At 40.9% G+C, this 18,163-nt stretch overlaps 1 protein-coding gene across 1 annotated transcript in view; it reads left to right on the top strand.

Annotated features, from left to right (window-relative positions):
• LOC133659353 (short transient receptor potential channel 4-like) overlaps positions 1 to 17,181 on the top strand; it is a 29,472-nt gene extending 12,291 nt beyond the window's left edge. Inside the window, exons 3-11 of the mRNA XM_062062113.1 lie at positions 4,285 to 4,803; positions 12,989 to 13,325; positions 13,406 to 13,545; positions 13,646 to 13,959; positions 14,041 to 14,236; positions 14,319 to 14,513; positions 15,727 to 15,768; positions 15,841 to 15,930; positions 16,001 to 17,181. Of these exons, the coding sequence (XP_061918097.1) occupies positions 4,285 to 4,803; positions 12,989 to 13,325; positions 13,406 to 13,545; positions 13,646 to 13,959; positions 14,041 to 14,236; positions 14,319 to 14,513; positions 15,727 to 15,768; positions 15,841 to 15,930; positions 16,001 to 16,507 (2,340 nt within the window). The 3' untranslated portion in view covers positions 16,508 to 17,181. The remainder of the gene's footprint in view (positions 1 to 4,284; positions 4,804 to 12,988; positions 13,326 to 13,405; positions 13,546 to 13,645; positions 13,960 to 14,040; positions 14,237 to 14,318; positions 14,514 to 15,726; positions 15,769 to 15,840; positions 15,931 to 16,000) is intronic.
• The last annotated feature ends 982 nt before the right edge of the window (positions 17,182 to 18,163 follow it).

Below are 18,163 nucleotides of genomic sequence, written 5' to 3'. Positions count from 1 at the left end.
AATAAACTAATATTGTCCCTAAATAACATCTGAACTAACCACTCCACTGACACATGCCTTCTCTATCTGACCGACCACATCAAACATGAGGTGGACACGGGCAAATACTGCGGCATGGTCATGCTGGACCTTCAGAAGGCCTTTGACACCGTAAACCACGCTATGCTGTTGGATAAGCTCAGAGCAATCGAATTTGATAAAACCTAATTGAGCTGGATGCAATCTTACTTGGAGGGGAGGAAAAAGGTGGTAGAGGTGAACGGCCCCGTGCACCCCCCCCCTCTCAGTAAGCTGTGGAGTCCCCCAAGGCAGTATATTAGGGCCTTTACTGTTCCTAATATACGTAAACAACATGTCATCAGCATGCAACTGTGAATTGTTCCTGTTTGCGGATGACTCTGCCCTGCTGGTATCCGGCAAGGACAAGTCACAGGTGGAAAAAATCCTCAGTGCCGTACTCTGTAGAATTTGCACCTGGCTCGCTGACAATAAGATATCCATACACTTAGGTAAAACGGAATCCATCCTATTTGGGTCCCAAATCAACCTTAAAGGCCTACTGAAATGAGATTTTCTTATTTAAACGGGGATAGCAGATCCATTTTATGTGTCATACTTGATCATTTCGCGATATTGCCATATTTTTGCTGAAAGGATTTAGTAGAGAACATCAACGATAAAGTTCGCAACTTTTGGTCGCTGATAAAAAAAGCCTTGCCTGTACCGGAAGTAGCGTGACGTCGCAGGTTGAAGAGCTCCTCACATCTGCACATTGTTTTCAATCATGGACGCCAGCAGCGTGAGCGATTCGGACCGAGAAAGCGACGATTACCCCATTAATTTGAGCGAGGATGAAAGATTTGTGGATGAGGAAAGTGAAAGTGAAGGATTAGAGGGCAGTGGAAGCGATTCAGATAGGGAAGATGCTGTGAGAGGCGGGTGGGACCTGATATTCAGCTGGGAATGACTAAAACAGTAAATAAACACAAGACATATATATATATACTCTATTAGCCACAACACAACCAGGCTTATATTTAATATGCCACAAATTAATCCCGCATAACAAACACCTCCCCCCTCCCGTCCATATAACCCGCCAATACAAATCAAACACCCGCACAACACACTCAATCCCACAGCCCAAAGTACCGTTCACTTCCGCAAAGTTCATACAGCACATATATTTCCCCAAAGTTACGTACGTGACATGCACATAGCGGCACGCACGTACAGGCAAGCGATCAAATGTTTGGAAGAAAGCTGCGTACTCACGGTAGCGCGTCTGCTATCCAAGTCAAAGTCCTCCTGGTTGTGTTGCTGCAGCCAGCCGCTAATACACAGATCCCACCTACAGCTTTCTTCTTTGCTGTCTTCATTGTCCATTAAACAAATTGCAAAAGATTCACCAACACAGATGTCCAGAATACTGTGGAATTTTGCGATGAAAACAGAGCTGTTTGTATTGGGACACAATGGTGTCCCAATACTTCCGCACACTCCGTGACGTCACGTGCAAACGTCATCATACCGAGACATTTTCAGCCGGATATTTCCCGGGAAATTTAAAATTGCACTTTATAAGTTAACCCGGCCGTATTGGCATGTGTTGCAATGTCAAGATGTCATCATTGATATATAAACTATCAGACTGCGTGGTCGGTAGTAGTGGGTTTCAGTAGACCTTTAAGAAAGTCAGTGACTTCACTATAAAAGTGGGTGACATTGTTATCACCAGGAAAGATGAGGTCACCTACCTAGGTTCCATTCTAGAGGCTAATCTTTCCTGTGACAAAATGGCAACCAAGGTAATCAAAAAGGTCAACCAACGAACAAGATTTCTCTACAGAATCTCCTCTCTGGTCAACAAAAGCACCATGATGATTCTAGCGGGAACTCTCATTCAACCCTTTTTCGATTACGCATGCACCTCCTGGTACCCTAGCACCTCCAAAACCTTCAAATCTAGACTTCAAACATCCCAGAACAAGCTGGTCAGATTACTTCTAGACCTCCACCCCAGATCACAAAGAAGGAGTGGAAGATTTTACATGTAAACAAACTGTTGCATCACAGTCCACACTATGGTGAGTTCAAGAACTGCCGAAATTAGTAGGACAAAACGATGTTCACCAAATACTCATATTAAACATATTAAACAGTGGGCTTTCTAACAATTGGGAAGGTTTGTGTCATGTTTGTCCTCAAACAAAAACCATAGTAAAACAAAAAAAAGATTTTCCCCCATCTTTTTCCATTTTCAATCTTTTTTAAAAAATGCTCCAGGGAGCCAATAGGGCGGCACTGAAGAGCTGCATGCGGCTTGAGAGCCGCGGGTTGCACTTACCGACATTTTCCGCCAGGACATCTATGTAGCCCAGGGGTTGGCAACCCAAAATGTTGAAAGAGCCATATTGGACCAAAAATACAAAAAAAAAAATCTGTCTGGAGCCGCAAAAAATTTAAAGCCTTGAGGCAACACATGATGTAAGTGTCTATATTAGCTATATTAGCCTACTATCAAAATGACTTTAAAAGTCTTATATAAGTGTTGTAATGAAGGCAACACATGATGTAAGTGTCTCTATTGGCTATATTAGCCTTCTAACAAAATGACTTTAAAAGTCTTATATAAGTGTTATAATGAAGGCAACACATGATGTAAGTGTCTATATTAGCTATATTAGCATACTATCAAAATGACTTTTAAAGTCTTATATAAGTGTTGTAATGAAGGCAACACATGATGTAAGTGTCTCTATTGGCTATATTAGCCTACTAACAAAATGACTTTAAAAGTCTTATATAAGTGTTATAATGAAGGCAACACATGATGTAAGTGACTCTATTGGCTATAATAGCCTACTATCAAAGGCTGACGCAAATCTTTGTTGATAGAAATGTTGTATTTTAGTTTTATTCTACACATTTTTGCAACATTGGAAATCATTAGTAAAATGGAGGCTCTCAGAGGGTGAGATAACTTCTGGAAATGACTGTCTTTGTCAAAACGTGGACCTTGGGGTTTGTTTTCCCGGAATGCAAAGGAAAGTTGGCGCGGGCAAGACGTGAATGTAAGTACATATTTTTATTTTAACACTAACAGACTACAAAAAGGAAGCAAACAAAAGGCGCGCACAATGGCGGAGAACAAACTTGACTACTGAAACAAAACTTGCACAAAGGCAGAAACTATGAACAATAAACAAAAACTTACTTGGCATGGAACTATGGTAGCATGAAGACAAAACGAGGTAGCAGGGTTGTCAGAAGAAGCATGGTATGAAAGGATAATGTCACCAGGACGAACAACAGAAACAGACAGGCTTAAATAGCAGTCACATGATCAGTGAAAACAGGTGCGTGACTCAAAACGTGAAACAGGTGCGTGACATGACAGGTGAAAACTAATGGGTTGCTATGGTGACAAAACAAACAAAAGTGCACAAATAGTCCAAAAACAAAACCGAACATGACTAAAACAAAACATGATCACACAGACATGACAGTCTTAGAATGGCCAAAGGTATAAATGTGTGTGTCCAAATTTAAGGAAACGGCAGGCTGTCTTCTTCTAATGGATTTATTACTATCTTTGCAAGCTGGGTAACGTTTACTGTGGTCTGGAACAACATGGTACACAAATAACTATGAGACATGCAAATATACATTAAATACACAGACGACAAAAGTGAAGGACATTGAATGTGCTCAAATATACATACAAACGAGGCATAATGATGCAATATGTACATGCAGCTAGCCTAAATAGCATGTTAGCATCGATTAGCTTGCAGTCTTGGATTGACCAAATATGCCTGATAAGCACTCCAGCAAATCTATAAAATCAACAAAGCTTTTTTTGTGCATTCACGCACAGCATAAAACGTTTGGTGGACAAAATGAGACAAAGAAGGAGCTGCATAAAACACATCTTTCTGTGGCAGCATCAGAGAAAGTTGCACATGTAAACAAACTACGATGAGTTCAAGGATGGCTGAAATTAGTAGGACAAAACGGTGCTTGCCAAATGCTCTCATCAGTGAAGCATGTATGACAAAGAGTGGGATTTCTAACCACTAGGAAGGTTTGTGTCATGTCTGTTCTCCTACAGAAAATATATTAAAACCCCCCAAAAAAAATTTTCTTCATCTTTTTCCTTTTTCACACATCTCTGAAAGCGGTCCAATGAGCCACTAGGGCGGCGCTAAAGAGCCGACCCTTGATCTAGCCCAAACATCAGTGAACTCTGACCCCACTAATGTTTCTGTGTCTTCTGTAAAGGTCCCACCAATTCTGCTGAACAAACAGTTTTCAGACTTCACCCCAGACATCACTCCCATCATCCTGGCAGCCCACACCAACAACTACCAGATCATCAAACTGCTGGTGCAGCGAGGCGTGTCCATACCGCAGCCGCACGCCGTGCTCTGCAACTGCCTGGAGTGCGGGTCCAGCCCGGACGTGGACGGCTTGCGCCACTCGCACTCCCGCCTCAACGTCTACAAGGCGCTGGCCAGCCCGTCTCTGATCGCACTCTCCAGCGAGGACCCCTTCCTCACGGCCTTTCAGCTCAGCTGGGAGCTGAAGGAGCTCAGCAGGGTGGAGAACGAGTTCAAGTCCGAGTACGAAGAGCTGTCGCGATTGTGTGAGCAGTTTGCCAAGGCCCTCCTGGACCAAACCAGGAGCTCCAAAGAGCTGGAAATCATCCTCAACTACCGTGACGACATCAACCCCCTGCTGGAGGAGAACGGCAACGATCTGGCCAGGGTGAAGTTAGCTATCAAATACTCCCAGAAAGAGGTAAGAAGGTGCTTTAAAACAGGGGTTCTTAACATTATTGCCACTACGGAGGGGCCCACTTAAATACAAACCCCCTTTACATATGAGTTGGGAAATTGTGTTAGATGTAAATATAAACGGAATACATTGATTTGCAAATCCTTTTCAACCTATATTCAATTGAATGCACTACAAAGACAAGATATTTGATGTTCAAACTCATAAACTTTATTTTTGCAAATAATAATTAACTTAGAATTTCATGTCTGCAACACGTGCCAAAGCAGTTGGGAAAGGGCATGTTCACCACTGTGTTACATGGCCTTTCCTTTTAACAACACTCAGTAAACGTTTGGGAACTGAGGAGACACATTTTTTAAGCTTCTCAGGTGGAATTCTTTCCCATTCTTGCTTGATGTACAGCTTAAGTTGTTCAACAGTCCGGGGGTCTCCGTTGTAGTATTTTAGGCTTCATAATGCGCCACACATTTTCAATCGAGACAGGTCTGGACTACAGGCAGGCCAGTCCAATGTGGACTCGTCAGACCACAGAACACTTTTCCACTTTGTATCAGTCCATCTTAGATGAGCTCAGGCCCAGCGAAGCCGACGGCGTTTCTGGGTATTGTTGATAAATGGTTTTCGCCTCGCATAGGAGAGTTTTAACTTGCACTTACAGATGTAGCGACCAACTGTACTTACTGACAGTGGGTTTCTGAAGTGTTCCTGAGCTCATGTGGTGATATCCTTTACACGCTGATGTCGCTTGTTGATGCAGTACAGCCTGAGGGATCGAAGGTCACAGGCTTAGCTGCTTACGTGCAGTAATTTCTCCAGATTCTCTGAACCCTTTGATGATATTGCGGACCGTAGATGGTGAAATCCCTAAATTCCTTGCAATAGCTGGTTGAGAAAGGTTTTTCTTAAACTGTTCAACAATTTGCTCACGCATTTGTTGACAAAGTGGTGACCCTCGCCTCATCCTTGTTTGTGAATGACTGAGCATTTCATGGAATCTACTTTTATACCCAATCATGGCACCCACCTGTTTCCAATTTGCCTGTTCACCTGTGGGATGTTCCAAATAAGTGTTTGATGAGCATTCCTCAACTTTATCAGTATTTATTGCCACCTTTCCCAACTTCTTTGTCACGTGTTGCTGGCATCAAATTCTAAAGTTAATGATTATTTGCAAAAAAAAAATGTTTATCAGTTTGAACATCAAATATGTTGTTTTTGTAGCATATTCAACTGAATATGGGTTGAAAATGAATTGCAAATCATTGTATTCCATTTATATTTACATCTAACACAATTTCCCAACTCATATGGAAACAGGGTTTGTACACTGAATATGATATGATTTTAATCATATTCAATAATTATATCCAAACTAGGTAACACTTTAGTATGGGTAACATATTCTAAGTAACAAAGACTTAATTTAGAGTTATTTGGACACTAGGGGAACATATAAGGGTTAGGGTTACTAATAAGCAATAATTCTGAGGTTATTGAGGGAAGACTCTTAGTTAATGGCTTACTGGTTGTGTAATAAGGCCATGCAGAATAAGGCATTAATAAGTACTTAATAACGACTAATTAAGAGCCAATATGTTACTAATTTGCATGTTAACAAGCAACTAATTAATGGTGAATATGTTCCCCATACTAAAGTGTTACCCTAAACTACTTACGTTTACAACAGGGGTGTCAAACTCATTTTAGATCGGGGGCCACATGGAGAAGAGTCTACTCCCTGGTAAAATCACGGCAGGATAACTTAAAAATAAAGACCACTTCAGATTGTTTTCTTTGTTTAAAGGCCTACTGAAATGAATTTTTTTTATTTAAACGGGGATAGCAGATCCTTTTTATGTGTCATACTTGATCATTTCGCGATATTGCCATATTTTTGCTGAAAGGATTTAGTAGAAAACGACGATAAAGGTCGCAACTTTTGGTCGCTGATAAAAAAAAAGCCTTGCCTATACCGGAAGTAGCGTGACGTCACCGGAGGAAGGACTCCTCACATTTTCCCATTGTTTACAATGCAGCAAAAGTGATTCGGACCGAGAAAGCGACGATTACCCCATTAATTTGAGCGAGGATGAAAGATTTGTGGATGAGGAAAGTGACAGTGAAGGACTACAGTGCAGTGCAGGACGTATCTTTTTTCGCTCTGACCGTAACTTAGGTACAAGGGTTCATTGGATTCCACACTTTCTCCTTTTTCTATTGTGGATCACGGATTTGTATTTTAAACCACCTCGGATACTATATCCTCTTGAAAATGACAGTCGAGAACGCGAAATGGACATTCACAGTGACTTTTATCTCCACGACAATACATCGGTGAAGCTCTTTAGCTACTGAGCTAACGTGATAGCATCGGGCTCAAATGCAGATAGAAACAAAATAAATAAATCCTTGACTGGAAGGATAGACAGAAGATCAACAATACTATTAAACCATGGACATGTAAATACACGATTAATAATTCCCAGCTTGGCAAAGCTTAACAATGCTGTTGCTAACAACGCCATTGAAGCTAACTTAGCAACGGGACCTCACAGAGCTATGATAAAAACATTAGCGCTCCCCTTACGCCAGCCAGCCCTCATCTGCTCATCAACACCCGTGCTCACCTGCGTTCCAGCGATCGACGGAAGGACAAAGGACTTCACCCGATCATCCGTGCGGTCGGCGGCTAGCGTCGGCTAGCGCGTCTGCTATCCAAGTCAAAGTCCTCCTGGTTGTGTTGCTACAGCCAGCCGCTAATACACCGATCCCACCTACAACTTTCTTCTTTGCAGTCTTCATTGTTCATTAAACAAATTGCAAAAGATTCACCAACACAGATGTCCAGAATACTGTGAAATTTTGAGATGAAAACAGAGCTTTTTTGTATTGGATTCAATGGGGTACCAATACTTCCATTTCAACGATTGACGTCACGCGCATACATCATCATACATAGACGTTTTCAACCGGAAGTTTAGCGGGAAATTTAAAATTGCACTTTATAAGTTAACACATGCAACGTATTGGCATGTGTTGCAATGTTAAGATTTCATCATTGATATATAAACTATCAGACTGCGTGGTCGGTAGTAGTGGGTTTCAGTAGGCCTTTAAAAATAGAACAAACACATTCTGAAATTGCACAAATCATAAAGTTGTTGTTTTATTTACACTTACATGTTGCGGCTAATTGTAGTCTGTCTTTATTTGTCGTTATTTATATTTTCTGAATATATTATGTGATAATGTTCATCAGTCAACTCATTGGTGTTAATTTTCAATTTATCAAGCTAAAAAAACTTCTATCAAAATGAAATTACATTATGTTATTTATGTAGTTTGATCATTTTCCTCGACTAACATCATGTGGTTTGTTTTGTACATATGTAGCATCATCTACAAAGATACGAAGAATTGTTTTGGTGACATCCAGTGGACACATTTAGAACAGCTGTTTCTTTCATTCAAAAATGCCAAGTTAATTTTTATACTTACCAAACTCATCCCGAGGGCCGGATAAAACCCGTTCACGGGCCTGATCCGGCCCTCGGGCCGTACGTTTGACACCCCTGGTATACAACCTTGTCAGATGATATGAAACCTTGTGTTAATTACAAAGATTATTATTTATCTAACACATAATTCTTAAGCTTAGGTCAGGCTGATTAGAAAAATAAGTACTGACCAAACAAACTGCACAAGGTGATTTATAAATAACTGACGGAAAATACATACATTTATTTATGTTGTGCTAAAATAAATAAACACAATTATTCATGAATATGTGTCCGAACGAAACTGTCAATAAAATGTAAGTGCAAATGAAAATACAGCTTTGTTACTTTAGTCATATTTTTTGCGCTTAAGAAACTTCGCTATGACTTTAGCTCCCTTCGTATTCGGTTTGTTTGAGATAGTCATTACTGCCATAAGTGGTGGAAAAGTGTATTACAACTGAGTACCGCTGCTGAGAAACAGATATTTTTGGCAGCCCAACAATGGGGCCTGGCCCTATGGTTAAGGAACACTGCTATAAAAAAAAAAACTTGTATATCCACTTTACAAAGATGCAGGTCAAAGTCAGGTGAATAAATGTGGCATTAGCCTCAATTAGCCATTATTCCCGCTACGTTTTTATGAGCAAAATGCTGTAAAACATTAGCTATTGCTCCTGAAAGGGACAGAAACATAAATGTGATGCAGTGGAGAACAACAATGTGGCCTTGAGGAGAAGAACGGCGTCAAGATGAGCCACAAATGGGCCTTAATGGGCTGAGGTGTCCTGAGGGACATGTAATTGCCAGGCGGGTTCTGAATGTCATGCATTACACCCGCCAACCCAGTCCCCATGGCGATTGGATAATTGGGGATAATGACAAATAAGTGATGAAACTCATAATATTTTAATCACTAGGAGAACATTTTATGGTCTGACATATTATTTACAAGAATCGTTTTTTTGTTTTTTTTGGATTGGCCTAATAAAGAACCATTTGTAGTTAATAAAATATGTTATTCATGATTTATACACTACCGTTCAAAAGTTTGGGGTCACCCAAACAATTTTGTGGAATAGCCTTTATTTCTAAGAACAAGAATAGACTGTCGAGTTTCAGATGAAAGTTCTCTTTTTCTGGCCATTTTGAGCGTTTAATTGACCCCACAAATGTGATGCTCCAGAAACTCAATCTGCTCAAAGGAAGGTCAGTTTTGTAGCTTCTGTAACGAGCTAAACTGTTTTCAGATGTGTGAACATGATTGCACAAGGGTTTTCTAATCATCAATTAGCCTTCTGAGCCAATGAGCAAACACATTGTACCATTAGAACACTGGAGTGATAGTTGCTGGAAATGGGCCTCTATACACCTATGTAGATATTGCACCAAAAACCAGACATTTGCAGCTAGAATAGTCATTTACCACATTAGCAATGTATAGAGTGTATTTCTTTAAAGTTAAGACTAGTTTAAAGTTATCTTCATTGAAAAGTACAGTGCTTTTCCTTAAAAAATAAGGACATTTCAATGTGACCCCAAACTTTTGAACGGTCGTGTAGCTATATAGAAAACTGTATCACTATATGAGTGTTTTATATTGGTTGATATTGATAATTATTTATATTTTTAATGACTTGTCAACACATCCCTAAAAAAACACTAAAATCACATTGAACACTTACCAATAACCCCTTAAAATGACGGTAAGGAATATGTAGGAAACGCCCAACACAGTGTTACAAAATAGTGCTAAGTGTGAAAATGTAAACACAGAGAAACTTGAGGAGGAACTATTTTTTGCAGGTTCAGTGCCAGGAAGATTTTGTGATGCTAAAAAATATCGTTGTTATCATAGTAGTATCGACTAGATACGCTCCTGTACTTGGTATCATTACAGTGGATGTTAGGTGTCGATGCACCATTGGTGTTTGTTTATGTTGTAGCGTTCCGGAAGAGTTGGTGCTGCAGGGAATTCTGGGAATTTGTTCTGTAGTGTTTATGTTGTGTTGCGGTGCAAATATTCTCCCAAAATGTGTTTGTCATTGTTGTTTAGTGTGGTATGACACAGGTTTATGACAGTGTTGGCGTTGTTCATACGGCCACCCTTAGTGTGACATGTTTGGTTGTTGACTAAGTATGCACTTCATTCACTCGTGTGTAGATAGATAGATAGATAGATAGATAGATAGATAGATAGATAGATAGAAAGATAAATAGATAGATAGATAGATAGATAGATAGATAGATAGATAGATAGATAGATAGATAGATAGATAGATAGATAGATAGATAGATAGATAGATAGATAGATAGATAGATAGATAGATAGATAGATAGATAGATAGATAGATAGATAGATAGATAGATAGATAGTACTTTATTGATTCCTTCAGGAGAGTTCCAGTGTGTTCAAAGTCAAGATTATCGTCTTGAAAAAACTGCTTTACAGGTGACTTTCCTTGTTTAATAAACAATATGTATCTAAAAGTTTATTTGTATCCCATTTTAAAAGGCATGTTACATGATTTTTTTTTGGGAGGGGGGGGCAACTCGGACAAGTGCCGATTTCAATTCATTTCAATGCACGATGCATGTTAAGGTACGAGCTGCATCACAGAACCACTTAAACTCATATCCCGAAGTACCTGTTGTACTCGGGGTGAAATAGTACGCCGCGTAAAAGATCAAAATAAGGCGACTCTTGATGGGAAAAGCAGACAAAAAATTGGGTACAATTCATCAAAAAAAAAGGAAGCTAACAGCAAACCAGTACATTAAAAGTTTCCTGTTCGTACTACGGATGATGTTTAGTGCAGTACTAATGATACCCACATACTTTTTACAGGTTGCTAGTGTGGTTCTTGGACGTGGCGGCGCCGGCAGGTGGTTACAGACCATTACAAGCACTTAGTGGTGATCCACATTATTGCATGTTTCCATCTTTCATTCTCACATCCTGCTATCAAGAATTAGTTTTAAACAAATGCTGCAAAGAGCAGATTTAAATCCTAATCCGAATAAATCCTACGCTTGGCGTCACAGACTGTACAGTGTACAGTGTTCCGCAACATGCAATTTGGCCGCTCCCGACGTCTGATAGGAAGCACGGCGTGGAAAGAAGACCTCATGGTCCAGCCCATTATGTGGATCCATTTAGCTCTAATGAGGTTATGTTAAATTGAACTCCCTTCACCACCAAACTATGTCCTGAAGATGCTTTTATGAAATGTCAGAAAGCAGGGGATGAAAATCGCATTTTAACAAATAAGAGAGATGAAGAACAGTTGCGCATGTTTATGGTGTGGTTCATTTTTTGTGTGGCTAGTCTGCCCTGCATGGCGCACACTTTGCAGCTTGCAGTGAACGGAGGTGCCCTGTCTCAACGCAGCATTTCAGAAGCTCTGGCTGACTGCTAGGCCCCTTCAAGCACTCACCACTAGCTTGCAGCACATTTTTGTTACTCATACAAATACGTTAGAGCAGGTCAGATTGAGCCCAGTTTATAATTTCCTGTTATATAGTATACCAGGCAGTCTTGCACTAAAGGAGGACTATGTAATTGTTTACTTTATTACTCTAGTATACTCTGGACTGAAGCTGTGTGCCTTCATTGTTTTTGTAGCTGTTGTTTTGAGGCATGTTTAAAAAAAATAAAAAATAATGCACTTTGTGAAAGTCAAAGTGTAGTATTTCCCATAGTCGTAGTGGGTATCAGGATTATCTCCGGGAGAGCATGTCCCAAATTCCAAGCTGCGGTTTTGAGGCATGTTAAAAAAAATAATGCACTTTGTGACTTCAATAATAAATATGGCAGCGCCATGTTGGCACTTTTTTCCATAACTTGAGTTGAAGTTGTTCTCTTATTTTGGAAAACCTTGTTACATTGTTTAATGCATCCAGCGGGGCATCACAACAAAATTAGGCATAATAATGTGTTAATTCCACGACTGTATATATCGGTATCGGTTGGTATCGGAATCGGTAATTAAGAGTTGGACAATATCGGACTATCGGATATCGGCAAAAAAGCCATTATCGGACATCTCTACACGCAATGTTTGGTCATGCGATAAGACCTAGACTTACTTTATTGTCATTCAAATTTGAACTTTACAGTACAGATAAGAACGACATTTCGTTGCATTAGCTCGTTGTAGTGCAGGATAAAAGAGCAATAAGGTGCAGATATAAATAAATAGATTACTGTCCAGATAAATATATTGTACTTTTGCGTATGCATCCACGTTTATGGATGTATGTTATATTGTCTTTATAATCCAGCGAGTTAATCCGATTTTGGGGGGGATTTGGGGGGATTATTATGATGCGTTTAAGAGTCTCATTGCCTGAGAGAAGAAGCTGTTACAGAACCTATAGGTTCTGCTACGGAGGCTGCGGAACCTCTTTCTAGAGTCCAGCAGCGAGAACAGTCCTTGGTGGGGTTGGGAGGAGTCTCAACAGATTTTCTGAGCCCTGGTCAGGCAGCGGCTTTTTGCGATTTCCCGGATAGGAGGAAGTGGAGTCCTGATGATCTTTTCCGCCATCCTCACCACTCTCTGGAGAGACTTCCAGATAACCGATATGATAAACAAAAACTAGGTCAAAATGATCATCATAGGGAAAGTGAGTCGGCGCATACAGTACCATTACACTTCCAGTTATCTATTTTTTAATTATGTTTTTAGTTTGTCGCCCAGCCCAACTGTCAGCAGCTGCTGGCCTCCCGGTGGTATGACGAGTTCCCGGGCTGGAGGAGGCGTCACTGGGCAATGAAGCTCATCACGTGCATCCTCATCGGGCTCCTCTTCCCGTTGCTCTCCATCTTCTACATGGTCTCTCCCAAGAGCCGCTACGGCCTATTGATCCGCAAGCCCTTCATCAAGTTCATCTGTCACACCGCTTCCTACTTGACGTTCCTTTTGCTGCTCCTCTTGGCATCGCAGCACATTGCCGCCCCGCAGCACGACTTTCAGGGCCCGGCGCCCACCTGGGTGGAGTGGATGATCCTGCCCTGGGTTCTTGGTAAACAAAACAGTCTAAGCTGTTCACCTTTTGGTTCTTCATGGCAGCGATAGAAACATGTTTCTGCTCGTGTCTTCAAGGATTCATATGGACAGAGATCAAGCAGATGTGGGATAGCGGCTTCCAAGACTACATCGATGACTGGTGGAACATAATGGACTTCATCATGAACTCATTGTATCTTGCAACCATTTCTCTGAAGATGGTCGCCTATGCAAAGGTAGGGAACACTACGAGACTGTGTTTGATCACAGTGTGTATGAGCATCATCATGGTCTAACTACAAGTATCATTGATGATAGCCTGAATTTATCTTCCAGTATAGCGGGCACAAACCCCGAGGCAGCTGGGAAATGTGGCACCCGACCTTAATAGCCGAAGCGCTGTTCGCCATCGCCAACATCTTCAGCTCCCTACGCCTCATTTGCCTTTTCACCGCCAACTCCCACCTGGGCCCCCTGCAGATCTCGCTTGGCCGCATGCTTCTTGACATCCTCAAGTTCCTCTTCATCTACTGCCTCGTACTGCTTGCTTTCGCCAACGGCCTCAACCAACTCTACTTTTACTACAAAACAGACGAAGGTAGAGACTGCTGGGGTATCCGCTGTAGTAGGCAAAACAACGCTTTCTCAACGTACGGTACAAGTGCATTACACAAATAAACACCCTTGTTTATCAGCGGGGCATATTAGATGAACGTTTACTTATTTTCCAGGTTATTTGATACACTGCAGTCATTATTTTGGTCTATCTTTGGCCTGATTTCCCTCTACGTGACACGAGTGAAGCCGGACCATAAGTTCACAGAGTTTGTCGGAACCACCATGTTCGGCGCGTACAACATAATCTCTTTGGTAGTGCTGCTCAACATGCTCATTGCAATGATGAACAACTCCTACCAGCTCATTGCGGTGAGTACAGCTGGTCTATTGTATAACCACATCCGTTTGTCTCTGTGGGTTTTTTACATTTCTGCTGTTGCTTTCTTTCAAGGATCACGCAGATATCGAGTGGAAATTTGCCAGAACTAAATTATGGATGAGCTACTTTGAAGAGGGAGGGACTTTGCCATCGCCGTTCAATATAATACCAAGTCCTAAATCCTTTTATTACCTGACAGATTGGATGAAAGCACGATTGTTTAGAAGGCCAAGCCTAAAAAGACTTGAAACCTTCGAAAGTTTAGGGGTAAGTTACTTTGTTTCATTTTCATAGAGTTGTTCTGACTCTTAGGGTGTATTAGCAGTGAGGTATCTATATTTGTCATGTTTGGTTCAGTTAGAAGAAACCATGGTTTCAATGGCATCTCCATTTTTGTACACCTAACTTTTCAAAACTGGCAGTTGTGCCAGTTTTTGTCTACTGTCTCTGGTATTGGACAGCCAAACATTTGTATCTTTGTGAAAGCTAACCACAACAAAGTGTCTGCCAAGTACCTTTTGTTAATGTTTTGGTCCGGATCACAGTATCAAACTACAAGCGTGAACAAAGTCTCAAAGTTTTCGAGTGGTCGTATCCCATACTTGCCAACCCTCCCGGTATTACCGGGAGACTCCCGGAATTCAGCGCCTCTCCCGATAACCTCCCGGAAGAAATTTTCTCCCGATAAACTCCCGGAATTCAGCCAAAGCTGGAGGCCACGCCCCCTCCAGCTCAACGCAGACCTGAGTGGGGACAGCGGCGACAGTCTGTTTTCACGTCCGGTTTCCCACGATATAAACAGCGTGCCTGCCCAATCACGTTATAACCGTAGAATGATCGAGGGCGAGCTCTTGGTTTCTTATGTGGGTTTATTGTTAGGCAGTTTCATTAACGTCCTCCCAGCGCGGTAACAACACACAACAACAGCAGTCACGTTTTCGTCTGCCGTAAAGCAGTTCGTCTGAAATTCAAGTATTTCTTTTATTTATATGTATAATACAAAAAAATATATATATATATAGCTAGAATTCACTGAAAGTCAAGTATTTCATACATACATATATATATATATATATATATATATGAAATATATATGAAATACTCGAGTTGGTGAATTCTAGCTGTAAATATACTCCTCCCCTCTTAACCACGCCCCAACCACGCCCCCCGCCCCCAACCACACCCACGTCCCGCCCCAACCCACCCCCCACCCCCCACCTCCCGGAATCGGAGGTCTCAAGGTTGGCAAGTATGTCGTATCCTTTCTGATTCCAAAAGTTTATCGCTACATTAGAGGAGTCTATTTCTTGGGACGTTTGAGGTCAAGCACTGAGACCAAATCCTTTCCTATTAAAATTTTTTTATTGCTATATCAGAGAAGTCTAGTTCTTGGGAAGTTTGAGGTCAAGCACTACCAGTTACAAACTGATACTAGACACAAAGTACATCATTGATGGGCAATTTGTGTTATTAATTTCAGAGACGAGCAGCAGACAACGTCCGAATAAACCACCAGTATCAGGTTAGATGACTCCATTGTTCACAAGAATGTATTTTACTAAAACATCAACATCAGTCGTGTGTATTTTTTTAGGAGGTTTTGAGAAACCTAGTAAAAAGATATGTAGCTGCGAATATCAGAGACGCAAAGACGGAAGAAGGGTTGACTGAGGAGAACTTCAAGGTAGGGCAAATTTAACCAGTTTGTTCTTCGGAACAACAGCAATTGCTAATACATGATTATTAATCAACAGGAGCTCAAGCAGGACATCTCCAGCTTCCGATATGAGGTGCTGGGAATGATGAAGGGCAAATACCACAGTCAAGTCGCGAGCTCCCCCTTTGCTTACCAGGGAAACACCTTCAAGTATTCCCCTAAATGTTTCACGGACGAGTCGCAAAACAGACTGGAGGTGTTTGACATGACCACCAGCAGGCCTGGCGGAGCTGCAAACGTCTGCAACAGTCCGACCGTTAGTTCCGTTGTCCCGGCTGCGACTGTCAAAAGCCACAAGGAGCTGTTTGATGACGCCGGGATCCAGAAGAGACACGCAGGACAGTCCTCTCAGAACTGCGATGAAACTCATATACTCTCAGAGAAAGGCTCTAAGAAGGGCTCAAAGAATGCGAAAGCTGGCGGACGATGCCAAGAGATTCAAAGTCCGATAGTGATAGTGGAAGTCGCAGATGAAGCGGGGGACGCTCATTCATGCAGGCGGGGCACCAAGGAAAAAAATGACCTAAAAAGATACACACATTAATCCAAAACAATTAATAGATGCTGTTTATTATTTTTTGTGGTCATTTATTAAATAGAGAGACTGTTTTCATACTGGGATCCAGTTAATTTACAGATTAATTTCAACCAGCATCTATCCGGTCTAGCTTATGTATAATTAGGTCAATGCATATTTCATGCATCCTCTCATGATTGACAAGGAATGCTGACTTACGGACAGTAGTCAACAAGTATTTTATCCAAGTTTGCATGAAGTTTTACTAAGAATTCCACAAAAAAATTGGACTGTTTTCGGGCAACACACTTATGTTTCAAAGAGGTTATGTGATTGATGAATTATACTTAGACGGTTCATTATTTACCCCAAGTAACCTCAAAGGATTTATTTTGTACACATTTTATATCATTACTCTTAGCACAACATCCCACTAAATTATTCTGACATTTATTCTTTGCTTGTAGCTCATAAATAAATGTCTATGCAACTGGAACAAAGAAAATGCAGTTCCTGTAAAGTTTAATTCCTGCTGTCCGGAAGAGTTATATGTATAAAAAGTGTGCACAGACGAATGCGGCTTTGTTTGAATAGATTACAAGTGTTGTAGTGTATTGCTAAATGGTTACCCCAGTAGTTTAGCTTTTTTATTCTCTGTTATATAAATTATAAATGACTGATGTACAGTCATGCTCAAAAGTTTACTTACCTACAATACCTTTGACCCTGCAGATTTGGTCACATTTTCAGTAGAACCAAACTTCCTGAATTTTTTTGTGACAAACAAGTATGTGCTCCAATCACTTCATCACGAAAAAATAAGAGTTGTAGAAATTATTAGAAACTCAAGACAGCCATGACATTATGTCCTTCACAAGTGTATGTAAACTTTTGACCACGACTGTACATTGATTGTTCTGAGATATTCTTGATAATCTTTTTTTAACATAACCGTATGGTTTCCCTTATAATCAGTTGATTTTATAAATTTCTTCACAATATCATTATTTATCCTCAATCACTTCAGTGAGGAATATTGAACTGGGATTGCGGTATGTCCGTGACGTGCGGTGCGGTTTACACCAGGTGAGGCATTAATGCCCTCTGAGTTTTTAGAGTTTTTTTCCACTTAAAGGCCTACTGAAATGATTTTTTTTTAATTTAAACGGGAATAGCAGATCCATTCTATGTGTCATACTTGATCATTTCGCGATATTGCCATATTTTTGCTGAAAGGATTTAGTAGAGAAAATCGACGATAAAGTTTGCAACTTTTGCTCGCTGATAAAAAAAAGCCTTGCCTGTACCGGAAGTAGCATGACGTCACAGGAGCTAGTATTCCTCACAATTCCCCATTGTTTACAATGGAGCGAGAGAGATTCGGACCGAGAAAGTGACGATTACCCCATTAATTTGAGCGAGGATGAAAGATTCGTAGATGAGGAACGTTACAGTGAAGGACTTGAGAGGCAGTGATGGACGTATCTTTTTTCGCTCTGACCGTAACTTAGGTACAAGCTGGCTCATTGGATTCCACACTCTCTCCTTTTTCTGTTGTAGATCACAGATTTGTATTTTAAACCACCTCGGATACTATATCCTCTTGAAAATGAGAGTCGAGCACGCGAAATGGACATTTAAAGTGACACACTTAGCTACTGAGCTAACGTGCTAGCATCGTTC

Source organism: Entelurus aequoreus, linkage group LG10 (genome assembly GCF_033978785.1).
Source record: "Entelurus aequoreus isolate RoL-2023_Sb linkage group LG10, RoL_Eaeq_v1.1, whole genome shotgun sequence".
Taxonomy (NCBI): domain Eukaryota; kingdom Metazoa; phylum Chordata; class Actinopteri; order Syngnathiformes; family Syngnathidae; genus Entelurus; species Entelurus aequoreus.
This window is presented reverse-complemented; position numbering and strand designations above follow the sequence as displayed.